Genomic DNA, 19,516 nt, shown 5'->3' on the forward strand with positions numbered 1-19,516 from the left:
AGGAAGCAATATTCATACAGCGTGTCCTCACTGATAGGGACCTGGTTGTGTAATGAGACATCTTTGCTTTTTCCACTTGCTCTGGCTCAAGAGGCACATGATCTCCAAGTGCACCATGGGCATTTCCACCGCAGTCGTATGTTTATTTAAAAATTGTTTAGGAAATAACTGATAATCTCTCTGCGGTCTCATGATTTATTTTTTCCATTCCCTTCGGCTTTTCCATTGTGCATTGTTACTTGTGTAAACGTCTTAATCAGTTCACAGCAGCTCGCTATCTAAAACTGTGATAAGATGCCGAGTCCGCAACTAAGTTCCTCTCTCAGTTAGAACAGCAGACGCACACACGTGGTGCCAATTGCTAGACACTCTTCGACTGAACCTGCAATTATTTGTCAAGCTATCTTGTCTCTTAGTGTGTAGAGCTCTTCCCCAGTAATTAAAGCTCTATGTTGGGATGAACATCCACACACACACACACACACACACACACACACACACACACACACAAGCACAGTTATCTTGTTTATTCTCAAATGTGACACCACTTTTAATGACTTTTGTTGATTTCTGTTACCTCTGCCAAACCATGTGTTCTCTTTCAACCTAAATGAATGAAGCACTTATGTTTTAAGTTTGTTTTAATAAATGCAAAAGTTACCCTGAAGGCAAGATCCTCTTTTTTTTTAGTTTTGGCGTGCCTCATCTTTAATGCTTACTCAGACAGCATGAAAAACACATTAGCATGCACACAGGCTAATGACACTTGACATTTACAGTAGTTCACAAGATGCTCCAGAGCATATGGCAAATTTCCACTGAGAAACTGAGTCAACAGCGAGACTCAGACAACAGCTGTGGGGAAAATGATTGGTCCCTCCAATTCAAAAAACATGAAATAAGTTTTTTATGCAATGCCTAATTTCCTGAAAAGGCTGCGCTACCCTCCGCTGCAGATCCATGTTCTGTTTCTTTATTATATTTCCAGGAGTAAATAATTCACTGTGTCAATTAACAAGTCAAAAGCCTCCACGGCTCACATATTGTTGTGTGGATACAGCTAAAAGGTCCTTTGTGTGGCGGCTTCACCATCTTGATCACTTCTGCGGTCCCGAAGTGTTTAAATGGATTGAAGCAGAGATTAAGTGGTTTCAACTGAACAAACAGCCGCTGATGACACAAGGCAGAATACCAATTTATTGTCTGTCATATTTAGATAAAGAAAAGGCAGTACAAACATCAGCTGCTGACTGGAAAGGAAAAATGTTGTTATGGAAAGTTGATGAGTTTTGCATGAAGAATGCTGTTTTTACTTGATAGACACATTTTTATGAACACTTCTTATAGCTTATAGTGTAATAGTGTGTGTGTACAGTGTGTGTATGCCTGCGTGCTTGTGTTTTTTTCTTGTGTTTGCATGATTTTTGTATTCCAGTATCTTGCAGTTTAATGTACATATCACATATCTGTTTCAATGTAAGGCTACAGCCAGTTAGTGTCTATCATTTTCCCAGCCAACTTTAGAAAAAAAATTTTCTTCAATTTCTTGTACATTTTAATGCTTGGTACAACTTAAGGTACATTTCTTTGGACAAATATAACAAAAACAACAAAAAAAGATCATAAGAGCCATTTTCCATGGTTTTATTGATAATAACCAAAATAATCATCAAGAAAACCATGGAAAATGGCTAGATATTAGCTCTTAAGTTATACTCTTATGAGCTATTTTTGTTGTTATCATTATATTTGTCCAAACATATGTACCTATAGTTGTACCAGGCATTAAAATGTACAAGAAATTGAAGAAAACAATGGTCTAATAATTGTTTCCATGACTGTATGTATGAGGAAAGCCTCTTTGCAGCATTGACAGCTGTGTTATGCATTTCATTTGATAGTTTATGTGTGGTTATGTGCTGTTTTTTGGCTTGGAGCTGTTGCCACACATTTGTTTTTTTTTTAGTTAATTAACTTGTTTTGGATTGAGCCAGGCTAGGTATGGTAACATTCTTAGTATTAGATTCTTTTTAAGTATATTGCTTGTGCAGTGTCTGAAGAAGAGCTAAAGAGGGAAGATCAACAGACAGCTAAAGATAGACAGAAGAGAAATGGGCGGCATCAGTGTCATATCAGAGGGACATCTGCTCAGGGTTGGACGAAGACAAAGCACTGCAAGCTGCCAATCAGGAAACCACCAAAACCACTGACACTGAGCTGGAAAAATGGCGGACGCAAAAATAGGTCTCATCTCCACTTCGACACTTGAGGGTTTTGAAGGCCTGTGTGCCAGTCCTGGCTCCACTGAGGTCTGTGCTGCTGTTGGATGTACAAGAAAAACATCAGTAGTGAAGCGCTGCTGTGCAACAGCTCAAGTTGTTGAAGTTTGATAGCAGAAGATTAACTGACAGATAAAATGTGTGAATGGGTGTGGGGAGGCATGTGACACCCAGATATGTGACTGCATCATCTCACTGATGGCACCCATGTTACTTCTCTAATCCTCCACTTTTTAACCACTTAGAATTGATGGTACAATATAAGGCTGTCTATTGGCAAAATAGGAAAACTTTCTTTGAAGAACACTCCACCAGATGCATAAATACTAAATTGAGTTTTTAAAATTGTTTTGCCTTTATCATCATCATAGCAACATATTTTGTGCAACCTGTCTGCTATAAATCGTTGCAAATTAACTATGTATTTAAAATTGATGCAGTGTTTTTGAGAATCAATGCAGTATCATAAAACATAATCTGTTTGTCTGTGTCTGTCTATCATTTGTGTAAATCTTTTTTGTCGATCTGTGCATCTTGACCGATTGTTCCTCTTTCTGTTTTTGACTGATTTTGAGTTAGTCATCACACATAAGGCGAACTAAATAATTGCACAAGTCAGCTTACATAATTTATTTTTTTCCACTGCTTCTTCTTCTCTTTTCTCTGTCTTTCCAAATCTGTTTTCTCCCCTCAACGTAGATCAAGTTCTGGAACAACATTTTCCACCTATTAAATTGCACACAGGCATAAACATGTTGAACTTTCCCCCTGTTTACAAATCTGAAGAGGCAAATGCTTCTGTGCACTTAAGGCTGTTGTGTTAATGATAAATCCCATTATGTCAAGACAGCAAGTATATTACACTGAGGTTTGACCTCAACCGAAGCTGTTTTCTGTTTATCATCTACCACCACTCATGTCTTTTTTAACCTAGGGTACACCACATAGTCATAAAACTTTAGATAAAGTAATCTGTCAATAAATGGTTTCCAATGCTGTCACTGATATTGTGCAGATGTTGAACCTATGCTACTGTATGTACACATATCTTACAAGATACTGATTATTCCAAGGGTGTAAAAATTCTGATCGGCCTACAACAGATGTGTTTTATTGGTATGGGGTCAGTAGGTAATGACATCGGGTCGGAAAAAAAATTGCATAATGGTGAGTCAAAGGGCGTCGTGTACAGTACGCTACTAAGGAGTTGAACACATTATAAATACCCATCAGCACAACGCCAACGACCACACAATAGCAGTCAACGCATCATATCAATAGCCACAACTGATCAGCACATGCAGGTTTGTTTTTCTTTTATTGTGCAAAGAATCTTATCTCAAAGGGTTCTCATTTGTTAGTTAATATTTCATGGTTAAATCAATTTTTCTGAACATCTTTAACAACATTCTAAGGTGCAATTTGGAAAATATGGATGAGTAATGTGTGTTCTGGATGGGGCTAAACTCTCAGAGGCCCAATTCACTGCAACAATATAAACCGAGAATCTCAGTAACCCAAACTGAGACTAGGTCTTAATTTTAGCTTGAAAGTTCAATATACATTTTTAAGAACTTTGCAAGGTTTATTGGGTTAATATTGATGAATGTCATTAAGTAAATCATGCATTAGTTGCACAAGGTGAATCACTGCGCCTTATTTTTTGGAGGATGTGGCCAGTAATTATAAACTGCAGCTTTTAAAAGGAATGGTGAGGAAATTAATGATTTCAAAATGCCGTGGCAACTTGTCTCCAGCTCTCCCTATGGACTTTTGCTGCACCATAATTGTAAAGCAGATCTTGTGGTTACTCTGTCCAGTATCAATGTGTTATTTTAATTTGATATTGCATAATATAAATCTATGGGAATGGTAAAGGGGAAGGTGGACTTCTGCTAACATTATAATGCAATGCACTTCACTGCATTTCACTGACAGTTGGGCCCAGTATTAGCGAGGCTGGTTGCCAAGTGTGTGAGTCCTTCTCAACAGGACTAAAGAATCGCAAAGAATACAGGCATTGAGTCTGCAGAAGAAGAAGAAAAAAAGCGCTACGTCATGGAAAGAATGACGTCAGGTTTGATTAGGCGCCGAGGGAAGAGCCTTGTGTAGCTTAGGTGGAGTTCAGACAGCAGAAACGAGTCGGCAGTGAGGTTTTGGTAGGTACTTTTTTACAGGCTGCATCATCTGATGATGGGGGGGAGTGTTGAATAATCCCGTTATTATAAAGCGACAGACAGCAAAGAGAGAGTACGAGGGGATCATGACGTAACCGTTTCCATAGGCGACTGATATGCTGGCTAAGCCAATGGGAATCCACACCAACGGCCCATACCCATCCTCCTTTTGACGTGCATCACATGTCCCCGGCGGTGTTGTGACAGAAAGGAGCCAAGCGAGGCGAGATAACTCCCTCCAGCGCACTTCCGCTTTCGTCAACATCTACGTTAGTGAAACTGGACCGAGTTATCTTTTGCCTGGTTGTGTCCAGTATCTTTTAATGTTGTTTTTTTTAAAGTGATGACAACGTTGCGAGAAATTTATATCCTCACACTGTTAAAATAATCGCCTAAGATTTTACCCCTTTAAGATCATCACTTCTTTGACAATTTGCCACATTCATAGTGATCAGATAAGAACCCAGCGAAGAAGAGCTAGAGGGAGATTGTTTAGTTATCAGTGTTTTATTGTTGACACTAATATTGGTAACACTTTACTCTAAGGTGTCTACATAAGAGTGATATGAGCATGTCATAAACATGACATGGGATGTGTCATGACCATTAATGACACTTTGAAGTAACATTAATACTCATGATACTTGTCATGTCATGTTTCTGACAGGCTTGTGTCACTCTTATGTAGACATCTTCAAAATAAAGTGTTACCATATCTTGCTTAAGTCACAAAGGCATGTTCAAAAAATTGCCTAAGTTACATAATTTACACCCAGTGTTATTACAATGCCAATAGTCATCCTTTGTTACATCCTTTTTGAGTGAAATTATCAATAAATGTCATATGTTACACTTTTGGTGAAGTTTTTTGTGTTTCCTGATCTTAAAAACTAGAAAAAATGAGTTAGGCGATTATTTTAACAGTGTGACGATATTTAACTAATATTATTGCTAAGAAAAGGCAGGTGGTTTTCTGCAGCTGTCTTATGACGAAGGGATTTTATGATTGAATACTGTATTCACTTGTATTATTAATATAACATTGCTTATTATCATCATGCCCGTTAAACGTTATTACGCAAATAGCTGTACGCATGCGTCATATGGTATCCGGTAGATAGATAGATAGATAGATAGATGGATGGATGGATGGATGGATGGATGGATGGATGGATGGATGGATGGATAGATAGATAGATAGATAGATAGATAGATAGATAGATAGTTAGTTAGTTATACTTTATTTATCCCAAGCTGGGAAATTACAGCGTAGCAGCAGCAGCATTACACACAGAGACAATAACAGCACAATTAAATAAAAAGAACAACCTAGGCATACTTCAAGCAATAAAATATAAAAATACAATAAAATATAAAGTGTCTAAAGAAGGAGTAGAATAGAATTCCAGTGCAGAATAAATATGAATATACAGTATAAAAATGTTGGTGCTATGAAACAAATAAGGTGCAATGAACAGGGTGCATAAAAAACACATAAAGTGCATAGACAGTATGTAATGAACCAGGTTATTATTATACAACACGGGTTTTCCGTGGGCTGAAATGGGAGGGGGGGGGGGAACTATCTTGACTGGCCTGGCTGCTGGAGTCTTTGGCTGTGGTTGTGACAGCGCAGTGGGCGGGGCTTTACCTCCGATCAGGGGAGAGAGTCTAGTCTTTGGTGAGACTGAGGGGGAGTTACAGAGAGAAAGGGACCTGAGGTGCTCTTCACAGAACGGAGTGAGTATTTTTTGGTTGTATTTTTATGTGCTGGAGCGATAAAATACCGCAAGATATGGGCTACTGCCACGTGTTTCAGACCCTGCAGCATGGGGAACCCCTGACTCGTTTAAGTCTTCATTTTTTTTGAGTGCAATGATCAGCGAGGGCCAGCCACCGGTGGGTAGTTAGCTTTAGACGAAGCTAACGCCGTTAGCCAGCGTTATATCTGGGGGAGAGATACTGACATTGGGCGTCTCGTTTTCCAACCCAGGTAGCTAATCACCCGGGATGCTGCCACATTTTCTATGATTGTACTTAATTTGCTTAGACTTCTGCATTGCACCTGGCTGGGCTGAGTTTCTCCACTTGTCACCCTTTTTTTTTTAGAAGTACCCTTTTGTGTTATTTCACTTCTTTGCAATCAGCTGCAATGAGCTAACGCCTGGGAGCTAGTTGGCTAACATTTGCTAGCCTAGATGGTTGTTTTTAAAAAAAAAAAAAAAAACCACGCTACAGCCACAGTCTCTGACGTTCACACGTTTAGAAACTGCCTGCGAAATATGGACTCTTTGAAATGTGGACTCTTTAACCCTTTAAAGCCTGAACCATGAAATAATTGCCAGAAAATTCAATTCAAGTGCTTATTAACCTGCTGACGAATTTTAAGAAATAAATAAATTGCATATATGAATTCTAATTTGTATCATATTTGATACATCAGGTCTTTTTGTGCATTTTGTTGCTCACAAAGTTTGTTTTTCTCGAACTAACAAAAACATATAAACCCTAACATTTTTAACCTATTAAGACTTTGACTTTTCCTTTTTCCTCAATCATGCAAAATACATATTTTTTCCATATAACACAACATCATACATCAGCTGATATGAAGTTTTTTAATGCAGCAATGACTGATCCACTCGTGGAACCTGCATATCATTTTTGCTACATCTGGTATTTTTGTGCAATTTGTTGCTCAGTTTGTTTATCTTCAACACATGTATACATCAGGTTATTGATGATGTAGAGGTCTCAAAAATAACTGTATCTAATATGATACACTTGGCTTTATAGGGTTAAACGTTACGAGAAAGTTACCAGTATATCATTCTAACACAAAACCCCCCGAGTTACAATGGGGTGCGTTTAACGACCTGTCATTCAGTCTCTGGAGTCCATCTATTTATGGAAAATACACATGTTTAATTTGCAGTAATAACTTTATTTATATATATGTAGACAAGCTGAGAAAGCCAGTTGAAAGTGCAATCATATGAGCTTTCACAGTGTGCCATTTATGTTTCTAGACCATTTTTAAAATGAGAATTTTCTTTCTACAATGAAAACTATTGCTGTTTTTAATTTACATGCAAATAGACTGTTTTGTAGTTTTATTATTTAGTATTTTTTCTTGCTCTTTTGTTTGTATGTTGGGTTCCTGGCAGCTTTATACTTTAATTGAAATAAAATGGAAAAATCTGACTGATAGCCAAGTTTGTGTGGAGAAAAAGGAGCCATGCATGTGATGTGAGGACAGACTGAAAGATGCTGATCAGAGACAGAAATGAATGCATAGGGAAGTTGACAAATTTCAACCAAAATCTCCTGGATTTCAGAGGTTTAACGTAATGTGGAGCCTGCTTTACAGGCAGAGAGATAATGTTGTTGGGGTGAGACTGTTAACAGACCTGCAGTGGTATTCTCCGGACTCCACGCGTTGCGGTTGTTCACACAGACAATCCGGGGACCATGCAGAGAGGCACTCTGCAGCCACATTTAAGCTATTTTGTCGACAAACTGTCACTAGAAAGTGGATCCAGTAAGTGTATAATTTAATGAGATGGGTAACCAGGAGCGTTTCTCCATGATGCCAAAGTTAAGCAACCAATCCGGTTAAATATAATTCCCCGGATTCTGTTTCCCTTGGATTTTCTTTTATCCCGGACCAAGCCTGTGGCCGTAAAGTCAACCTGGACTGTACCTTTTTTTTTTTTTATCAAGTTTATTGTTTATTGTATCCTTTGGATCCCCATTAGTCTTCATAGAGATGAAGACTATTCTTCCTGGGGTCCACATTAAATCAAACAATTATTACACAATTACATCATTACAGCATTTACACAGATAATAACATGAAGTCATTCATCCTAACATGATTATAATGTATATTAACATGATTATAATATAAATTAAGTAGTACAAGGTATGATTATAAAAAGAGTTAGATGATTATAGAAGAGTATACGAGGTAAGCATAAATTTTACCATGACGTTCAATGCAGATGTATTAACATATTTGAGTTCAACTTAACATGATTTCATATTTTCATAGAAGTCAAGCTACCTACCAAGCCTAAATGTTACAGTATGAACCTTCCACTTTAATCACTACAAGCTATTTAAAGAAAAAACGTTGACTTATAACTATCCTTCATCTGCAATTCAAAAACCATTAGCGTATTAACTAAACCTTGAAAGCACCCTGTCGCTTTAAATTACCTTATAATGGTAATGCATCTCGGATTCCCTAAGCTTATCCGCCACTGCAAGTTGATTACGTTTATTAACGTTACACTCTTGACCTTTTAATAGACAATGTAATACAGTTTCTCACTCGCTAACATAGCCTGCACGTTTCCAGGTTGATGAGGAGTGCAGCCACTGAGCACCTTTTGGTGTCTAGTTGAAGAGATCACTCCTTATCCAATTAAATATCTCCCGGTTTGCTGCAGCGCCAGCAGTGTCTTCCTGTGATTGTGTAATGACTTGTAATCCTACAGTGGTTTGCAAATAGTGTTGTAGTTTTATCACAACACATTTAGACACATTTAGAATCGAGCTTGAGATCAGAGTGAAGACACTGTGATTCGACAATCACAGTATATTCACTCAATTCACACAAGGTGTGCCAGTCACTGTAGTTTAGTTATCGTGGCTATATTGCATAATATAATTTCAGCTAGAATAATCCATGGCCAAGCATGATAGTCAGAGTGCCTTGTTGTAGATAATATGATTGATGTAATGACAGTTGTTGGCATTCAGTTTCAGCTCTGAATAGTAATTTCTGAATTTTACTACATTTGGAAAACATATGCAGGTCGAGCAATGAGTGAGCTTTCATTCAATGTGTCTAGCTCAGCATATAGATATTCAGTTTGTTCAATGATTCACTTAAACCAGCAGTAACACAATCTGTTGCTGTGTCTGAGCCCTTTGAACTCAAACTGCCGCTGTCACTCAAGAATGCCAAAAATATCCTTTCTTATATCTTGCTATACCTTGCTTTTTCACATGCACTGACTGTACTGATTGCCCTCAATGATATTAGTCTGTATTTCTCACAACTCATTTGTAAATTGTTTTGGAAAATGGTCATATCTCAAAGGCAAGATCACTTGAGTTCCCTGGCTCTGTGGTTCAGCTTGATGGTGTTTCCCCTCCTTATATTTCTAACCAACAACCTTTTAAGACTGCAACTCTAGGGTTTCATCCTTTATGCAGTGCACAGGAGGTTCATAAGCAATGCTTGAGAGTGTGGGATTTCTGCTAATATAACATCATAGCTTGCTGTTAAAATAAGTGCTGCTTGCTTTTCACAGGAGGAGTAGTCACATAGCGATAGTCAGTGTGAAGTAATGCAGTATACTCAGTACACTTTTCTTCCAGGCAATTCTCGCCTGTCAAGTCTGTCCCTAACTCATCACGGATGAGTATTACTTGCAGCTGCTTGATATGTCCACAGATTTCATTGTCATGCTTTTCTGCACTTCAGTCAATTACAAGCATAGCCTGCAAAAATTAAGCAATATTGTAAATAACACCAATTGCTAACATTTGTCCTCACTTGAGTCTTCTGTATTTCCCTGTAATCTTTTTGTAATTGCATAGTATAAAGCATTATTATAGATGGACTTGTAAGTCATTTATCTAAGGTCACATTGACATGGAAATCAGATTTTTTTCAAAACCCATATACAAGCACAATTTATTTATGGTACTATTTACTTATGATGAACTTTTGCTTATCTTTCTTTCTCTGTGTGGATTGTAAGTCCAAGGTTATTCCAAGCAGAGGTTTTAGGTTACCTGGAGGTTGACCCATTTATCACTTCTCATTCATTCAAAAATGGCCTAACAAAAAAATACAATCACTAAACTGCATTGGTGTGACTAAAAAAATAATATAGTTGCTGAAAAATGGCAAAACTAATTGGATAAACTCTGATCTTGCCCACCAAAACAGTTCTAAGGCACACTCTGCAAAATATCATGAATAAGTTATCAACACAGCTTGAAGGTCTAACGAAGCTACGAGTCAGTCTAGTTGTGGAAAGATGAAAAATGATGTAGGGTAGAAGATGTAGCTGTCTTTTTTTGTGTCTTTAGAATTGAAAATAACAATTTATTATGAAACTATGAGTAAATAAAAGGTAGCCATCACTGCTAGACCTCAAAATAGTTTCAATGTAATATTTTCTACACATCAGAACTGTCATTGTAGCAGTTTTCTGCAACCCTGCAGCCGGGCCAGTGGAGAGGCCAATTGCTACCTTGTCATACTTGTGTAGCCAGTGAGCGAACAATTACCACCCATGCAGGTCTCTTAGAATGTAAAAAAAAAAACTTACCAGAACTCTATCGAAGGAGTTGTTTGTGATAATTATAATGTTAAGATCCTGATGACAATACTTCAGTGTTTACTTGAGGTCCACTCAGGTGGCCCAGAGAACATCCAGATTCTCTTCTCAAATTGAACCCTTTAAAGACTACTTATCAAGTATTTTTTCCCAAATATTTATCTGCTACTTCTCCAAATCCACATGAATCACTTGTCACATCAGTATAAATTGGACACCCCACAGCACTTATTAAAAAAAGAAAATATGTCACTTTCCAAGCTGGTTCGCTTGTTATTAATCTTGTTATTTCCTTCTTCCAAAACAGTGGTGATGAATACCAGAGCAAATGCCAAGAGTTGAGTTTTCATTAAAACAAAATTATGACTGGTCTGTTAACTGCATGCCAAATTAATTAAAGCATACAAGGCCAAATGGCCTCCTAAGTTACCAGATGACCGGTTTCTGACAAGATTTGTATGTATTTAAGGCTAAAAAAACAAAACAAAAAAAAACAGAGTCCGACTCACTGCTCACTAACTCCACATGACATTTTATCACAGCAAATTTCATGGAGAAGTGTAAGGGCGAAACGGCATCACCGATCCGTTTTAACCAAATATTCTCTTGTGTAGTTCAACTAAAATCGCAAAAACACCATGCTGCAGTGGACGTGTCATGCCCCATGTATTTCAGCTGTGAGCCCCACAGTTGGTGAAACATGAGAGCAAAGGATATTATGATCGTGTGAAATGTTAGCAGCTAAATAAAATAAAAAACACATTCAAAGAAACGCATTTCAGAATGTCTACCAAGCCTTTGAGATGTAAGGTTTGTTATCTTTCTAAAAAGTTCTTCCCAATTAAAGACAAATCCACCAGCAGATTTTTGTCTTGCGTTTTTTGGCGATGCTGCCATTACAGCTGTTGCTTAGTCGCACTGTATGGATTTTCACTGACAGTGAGAGCACGGCTGATTGAATTGACCCTTTTTCTAAGTGGTGCCTCCTTGCTGTAGTTACTGCTAGTCCACCACGCTGTCAGAGACACATGCATCGGAAAAAAATGTACACTTCACTGCAACACGGCCTGCAACCTTTCCAGATAATAAGTGTTAGTGTAACATGTGCCCCAGTCTTAACCATGACAAGCTCGAAATGCAGAAAATCGGCCTGAAATTGATGAAAATCTGAATGGATTGCATTAGTCTGTAACAGCTGGATAGTCGTCTGACTATTGTCAGAGCTGGCTGATGCTACATTATGATTGGCCGGCATGGACAGTAGCAAAGGGTCAGTTGAACCTCATCTTAGGGATAAAGGTGAATATAAAAGTTATTCAGTCTTAAAACACTATTCTGATTTTTTTTTTTTATGACAAAGTCTTTTGGCAAAAGAAGTAGTGTTAACATTTATAGTTTTGGCTGACGTACACAGGATGAATTTGAAAGTGCTGTGTAAGAACCCAGCCCTAGCCAGCATTAGCTTTAAGACTTAATTTACTTCCACCTCAGTCTATAATAGCACTCTCTACAGATGTTTGGCTAATACACGTTTTATTCCCTACCACTCTTGGTGAAATGACTTTAATGCTCAACTTTAGTACGTCCTGAAATCGTAATGGTAAGGACAGCAAGGTCAGACTGTGGCAGCAAATGGCAGGGTGGCAGGACCTGAGGCCACCGAGCTGCTCCGTAAAATCACACATAACAAAGAACACATAGAGCCTCTCATCTTCAAAGTGGCTCGATGAAAGATGCTTCATTTTGGAATATTTTCCATCCTTTGGACATGAAGGACTCTGTAACGGCTAAATAAAACCATCCCTCCTGCTTTTCTTTCCTCCAAAGGAAAAATATTATAATTTTTTCACAGTCACGGGTTAAAGATGACTCCACAGTATTGACAATACCAAGGCTGAGACAAATCTAATTAAAATTTAGTACTTGAAAATGATTTGATAATTTATTAATTTAACAACAGGATATAGTCATTCAGGATTCAGCAATGCGTGGAAATTGTCGAGCCCGTGATGCAAGATTACGCCATGTGACCATTTACGTAGATGTCGTCACAATGAATAGAGGTTGTACTGAGGTGAAGAAACACTGGAAGCCTATAAACTTTGTGTGACCTCTTACATGTTGTGTGTTGAGGGGTTTTTAAGTGTTAAGTGGTTTACTTCAAAAAGTCCTGTTTCCGTAGCTGATTGTGACAGTTTCATGTTTAACAAGAACACACTTAAGATGAACAACTGAGTCACCTTCACTTGAGCGTGTAAGGATTGATTGAGATCTTGATTTTTTTTTTAATAGGCCCTTTTCATGAACATGCTTTGCAGCAACCTACTGGTCATTCTCAATGTGTCTAAATGCCTCTATAATGAAATTTCAGGGTATTTTTTGGTGATGAAAAGCTAGAATTTAGGTCTCTTCTGTGTAATGATGTAAGGAAACAAAATCCTGCCCCAGTTTCAGGCAAAGATGCGCTTCACCTGCATAATTTTTGTGATGTGCCTTTCCATTTTTTGTTCCATTGTTCTGTTGTTCTAAAGGGAGGGTGTTCATATTCTTGTGAAGTACTTTAATTTGATTTAATTTTCAAATTCCTTTACTAGTTAAAAACTAGTACATTGTTGCATGTCAGAAAATGTATATATAATAATCTCATAATAATTCCTAACCTTAAAAAAATATATGTTTATGTCTCATCCCTAGTTAATTTCTGCACTTTTGATCCGGGTCAAAAAGATTATGGTTTATCATAATTTCAGATTACATGCCCCTCCATATATGTATATATGAAGTAAGAAGAGCTGTAGAGGAAAAGTGTGTTGATGGTGACACCTCTGACTGTGCGTTCGTATGAATTGGCAGCCTGACAGCGTTTGTAGATGCTTAAGTCTGTGGGGTGAAGTCGCGCTCTCAGCAGCGAGCCATGCAGCACAAGGAGGGCTGGGTGTCTCTGCTTTGTACCCTCCACATTTACATGGCCTGACCCAGTTCAGCAACGGCTAGCAGTGGGGGGAGGGAGCAGTCTGGGGGAAGCTAAAAATACCACCCCTAGCATTAGGCAGCTCCATTGCAGAGGGATCCCTAGAATTGCTATCCTTGACTTGCATCGAGTTGTTGGCACATAGAGGTGTACAAACTGCCAGAGGGTTTCCTTAGCGTGGAAACAAAGACATGAGTATATTTCTGTGATGTCCACCACGGTTGTCCGATCCACTCGTTTCTACTCGCCACAGCCTTCTGGGCGGGGGATTTAGTGTGCATCTAATGTGTGATAGCAGCCGTAAATAGCCTGGGAAGAGAAGAGACGAGACTTGGGACTTACAAGACGAAGTAGTTCTGGGGTAAAACCACCTCGTGTCCATGCCGGGACTATGGTTTAGCTGTCGTTGCGTGGAAAGGGTTAACCTTAGCCTCTGTCATTCAACCATACCATGCCAGCTGTTGGCTTGGAGATCCAATCACAATGATTTTCCACTGTTGTGACATGTGACCTGCTCTGCAACCCGAAACTGTCGCAGCGCAGCAAATGTTGGCACTTCCTTCATCTTGGCGTTGTTGCTGCTTGTGGGGTTAGGGGGTGTGAATGTGGGAGAGGGCGCATAGTGTAAGACATAAAGACAGGGGAATGGAGAAGGCAGAGAAGTGCATGCATTACTATAGGCACCACATGTGCTCTGTCCATGTGGTGCCCCAAGGCAAGTGAAATATTCCTGCTATTTTGAGATAAGCCATTTAGAGACCATTTACACATTTACATAGCAGCATGTTATTACAAGGTGCAGGGGGGCATATATTTTAGACAGGACTCCTGAAGTTCACATGTCCTTCTGTTGGATTTGTTGAAAAAGAAAATGTGTTACTGTTAGGCACGAGGAACTCAAAGGCTTGGTTAAAAAAGCTGTGAAATGGTGTTAGGGTGTACACAGAATTTACAAAACTCAAAATCCATAACAAGTGGACAGGCAATTCTATTCTATTTTTTACGCAGTTTTCTATTTTGTTCTTTTAATTTGAAGGTGTGGGACATACAGGAAATAAGTGAATTTTTGAAATTGCCTCAAATAGGCTAGGAAAATAACAGGCTGAGTGATTTAAAAGCTCTGGACGTTTTAAGAATGATTTAAATTTCATATTACAGTTACATGAATTGTAAAGGGCTACACAGTGGTGTAGTGGTTAGCGCTTTGTTCTCACAGCAAGAAAAGGGGTTCTAATCTGGCTTGTGGTTCTTCTGTGTGGGGTTCTTCCTGCGTCAGCGTGGGTTCTCTCCTGGTCTTCCAGCTTCCTCCCACAGTCAGACATGCAGCTTCCGTTTAACTGGTGACTCTAAGTTACCTGTAGGTGTGTATGAGAGTGTGAATGGTTCAGAAAAGCAGTTAAGGATAATGAATGAACGATTGGATTGTGAATAAGCTGTTGATAATTGTTTTTTATATTTTTCATGAACAGATTATTGGTGTGAAAAGATAATTGATAGCATACATAAGACAAGATGTAAAGATGCGTTGAATGATTGGTCACTATAAGAGGTGCAAAAGAATTTCCTTACAAAAAAAAGGGATTTCTGTCAATAAAAGTTGAATCATAAAAAAAAAAAGAAGGGATTTCTGCGATCTCTCCCACCTCAGTAATACACCCGGCCCTGCAATTATACTGTGTAATAAATAATAAATTCTGTCCCGTTTTCCATGGCAGATGGCTCCAAATAGAATCTCAACATGTGACAGAATAGTTTCCAAGAATCTCAATGGAATAAGCTGCAAGCATTCATTTGTGCAGTGAGCAATAATAAAGAGTACATTTTTGCTCCTTTTGCATCTGCGGCCCAGTTTAAAGTTCTGACATATTTTTGAGTTTTGGATGTCGGTTCGGCGTTGCATGTTTGAAGTCCTATTTGGTGTAAAGATAGATGAATGGTGTTCTCTCAAAAATGTTCGGTTATAGCCAGAAATGCAGAAATGGAGTAAACCCCCCCCCCCCAGCTGAGATAACTGCAGCATTTTTCCACACAAGGAAAAATGTCCATGTCTTCCTGCACTGCTGCCTTTATGGATCAGGTGGCTGAGGTTTTCTGTGCAGTGCAAATTATAGTCTTACATGGCTTTCCACCTGGAAGTACAGTGTATGTGTCAGGCTAGACATCAATCTCATCTTGTTGAATCGTTAAGCCAATGTTTTCCCTCAAATTAATCAAATCAAGTCCTCCTTAAAACAGATTGATTGCATTTGTGAGGTTCTATGATCACAGTTCTGTGTTTCTGTTTCCATCTGAGCTGCACCAAGACAAATTTCTATCAACTTGGTCGACATGAATGAATCAGCCTCATTGTGTTAGGCTGATTAAAGCTGAATGGACAGCAGCCTCTCATTAGAATGGACTCTCCCATGTAGAGCTCCATGGAGCTCCCTGATGCCACAGATAGTCTTAATTAGATTAAACAGAAGGCTTTTCCTGAGGTAATCAGTCATTTGGTCCCTGCTCACTACAATACCCCCCTAGTTCCACTGCAGGGAAGCTGGTGGCTTTTGCGTGGCTGGTATTTTTTTTTTTCTTCAGTTACACACCTATCATACATTTTTTAACATGACAGGGCACAGTGCTACAGTCTTCTGGGCATTTATTATGGGTATGAAAGGATTTGACTGTAATCCTTCACTTAGTACCTGGCTTTTTTAGATGAGGGAGTTGCCATTCTATATCTTGGAAGATTGGCCTTAAAGTGTCTAAAGTAATTGTAATTTTCTACTAGGTATTTAAAAGTAAAATCAACAATCAACTTTTCCCGTATGAGTCAAAGTCCGCTGTGGGGTTGGCGAGAGGGAAAGGAGGATTAATGATCAATATACACTACCGGTCAAAAGTTTTAGAACACACCAACTTTTCCAGAATTTAATTGAAAATGATGCAGTTTAATGTCTCAGTCTTCTCTGAAATTAATGCAGATTTGCAACATTTAAAATTCTTTATTGAGCATGATAGTGTTGTGAAAATAAAAAAAGATTCAAAATCACATTTTATGTTGAACTAAAGTACTAAAAAAAGACACAAAATTACGAAAAAAAGACACAAAATGACAAAAAATGACACAAAATTACCAAAAAAAGACACAAAATGACAAAAAAAAGACACCAAAAGACTTAAAAAAGACACAAAAAGACACAAAATGACTACAAAGACATGAAAAGAATTCAAAAATGGACAAAATAGCCCAAGACTCCATAGAGTTAAGTTGTTAACCCATTTCTTGTTCCCTGAAAAAGGCCTACTTGTATAATTCTGATCTTTCAGTTTTGGTTAACCTTACTTTTTTTTATTTACCTCTGGCAGTTCACCACTTACCTTTGTACCCTTTCAAGCTGTTCATTTGACTTGAACTGCTTGAATTTCAGTAAAAAATGGAAAATTGGGGTGTTCTAAAACTTTTGACCGGTAGTGTACATCTAACACACAACCCCAACTCTTTTGCTCTCCATGGACTGTTTACCTGCAGTCAAACAAAGCCCGCTCAAACATGATTGGTCAGTGCTGTCTGGACTACAAACAGATTTTGTCCTGTGGTTTACTGTGCGTGCTGCTGTTAAAGGTCCATAAGTAGGTTACCAACAACTCGTCAGTAAATGAGGTCTGACCAGTGATTACACTTGCATCTTATGTGCATTAAGTAGTTTAAACACATATCCTTTGACAAGTCCGAAAGGAGTTTTCGCCTTGCCCGAGCCAATTTAAATCCACTAAAGACACAGAAACGGGGAGACGCTGCTGCTGCTGAGGCCCTTAACTGCAAAACGGCTGCAAGAAGTGTTGAGTTTGTATTAAGAGTGGATAAACATGCAGAGGGGGAAAGGACCTTTTAAAATTTCTGTGCAGGAAAAAAACCCTGGGAGCAGCTCAGAGCAGAGTGATTACTGAATGCTAATGCTCCACTCTGCTCACGTACTGAGAGCAGAGTGCACATTACTTGACAAGAGTTTTGTCCAGATGACAAAATTATTATGATTTTATTACAACTCAAGTGCAGCTAATCAAAATCTCTTGGCAATGGCTGTAGGCAGTTTTGCTAATTACTTTGCTACTTGTCTCAGCAGCCAAGTGGTTTTGTCTAAGGGTTTCCATGTTTGCGCTTATGCAGCAGTGAAACGTTTCAACTAAAGTGTCTGCGCTAGTACACTGTAGCTGTGTGATAACAGAAAGAAAAATTATCAGAAAAGCTCACACAAGAATGCGCATAGAGTAAGCATCATGGTTGACAGAGGCTGGGTATCAGTACTCGATACCTTTTATACAAGTAGTATTGAAAATTCTCCAGTCAGTCTGCATTTGATCCTTTTTGGACCCAGATCTAGAAAAATGTTCTATTTGTATGGTTGCTCGCAGCCAATCACTGCAAGTGATTTGATGCAACGTGTGATTGGCCCACTACCACAGCAGCTACAAGCCACGCAGTCAATTCACGGGCCTGTGATCAATAAGGGTATATTGTGCAATTAACTTAATCGGTTACATTTATACCAACTCACAAAAAACAACTAAATAATGATTGGGCTCCTCCAAAGATTTCAATTAAAATCAATCTATTCCTTTTCTGACAGAAAAACATAAATGTGGGATTTTAAAACCAAGACATATCTTAAAGAAAAAGATATATATTGATTTTTTTTTTCACTTTGCATCGATGATATTGGATCCTTGATCGTTGAATCAAAACAACGATATATATTGAGTCATTACACCTCTAATCTACCGCATAAAATGGCTCATTATAAATGGCTTGCGAAAATACAGTTGTAATGAAAATAAAAATGCCTGTCATAAAACCTGAAATGAATTCTGCCTGAACAGTTTGTGCAAATGTATCAATTTTTTGTCAGTGTGATATTAATAAATGTATGCGGAACCCTGCTGTACATTAAATAATACTTGACAGCATTACTAATGACATGTTTGCTCTCCTCTTTCAGATCTGCACGCATGGTGATCTCCGCCTCTGTGGGTGATCCTCAGTCACCATGAAAGACTAGGAACTCAGCTCTCCAAGGGGAATGGCTTGTTTTGTAATATCCCTGCCCTGCTACCTGCCGTATGACTCCAGCTGCCTCTGAAGGGCCTGTCAGCTGTTTATGGGAACTACCACTGTGTTCGCTCTCTTGAGGATTTAAGCTTTTCCAGGACAACACCTTTCCTTTTTTTTTTTTTTTTTTTTTACCCCCACTGTTGAGTCGAAGCAGCAACGCTTTGCTATAGCGTGGGGAGGCGGCGAGACAATGGCGAACAACTCGTACAGCGGTGTGAAAAACTCCATGGTGGAGGCCAACCACGATGGAGAGTTTGGCTGCACGCTCAAAGAACTGCGCTCCCTTATGGAACTGAGAGGCGCAGAGGCATTAAGCAAAATTGGGGAATCTTATGAGGATATTCAAGGACTCTGCAACCGATTAAAAACATCACCTATAGATGGTAATGTTTCCACTACACTCAACATAATGACTGTTGTTTAATTGGATTAAATACTGGATGTTTTCACAACAGTGCTAGTAGCGAGTGCTGTTGGAATGCTAATGTGGTGCACACATAGTTTAGGAGGCGTGTCATTGGCCATATCCTCCACATTGTGGATACCTTGACATCACTTCCTTGGAAAACTCATATGCCAGACAGGTGGCCGGGCAGGCTGGCTCTGACCTAGGCCAGTCCTGCTCTATTTCAAGG

At 38.8% G+C, this 19,516-nt stretch overlaps 1 protein-coding gene across 3 annotated transcripts in view; it reads left to right on the forward strand.

Annotated features, from left to right (window-relative positions):
• The first annotated feature begins 6,133 nt into the window (after positions 1-6,133).
• Positions 6,134-19,516, forward strand: part of atp2b1a (ATPase plasma membrane Ca2+ transporting 1a) — a 50,153-nt gene continuing 36,770 nt past the window's right edge. For all 3 annotated transcript variants that reach the window (XM_059325433.1, XM_059325431.1, XM_059325432.1), the window contains exons 1-2: positions 6,134-6,196; positions 18,769-19,264. In XM_059325433.1, coding sequence (XP_059181416.1) covers positions 19,072-19,264 — 193 coding nt within the window. In that variant the 5' untranslated portion in view covers positions 6,134-6,196; positions 18,769-19,071. The remainder of the gene's footprint in view (positions 6,197-18,768; positions 19,265-19,516) is intronic.

The sequence above is a fragment of the Centropristis striata genome, chromosome 22 (genome assembly GCF_030273125.1).
Source record: "Centropristis striata isolate RG_2023a ecotype Rhode Island chromosome 22, C.striata_1.0, whole genome shotgun sequence".
NCBI classification, from domain to species: Eukaryota; Metazoa; Chordata; class Actinopteri; order Perciformes; family Serranidae; genus Centropristis; species Centropristis striata.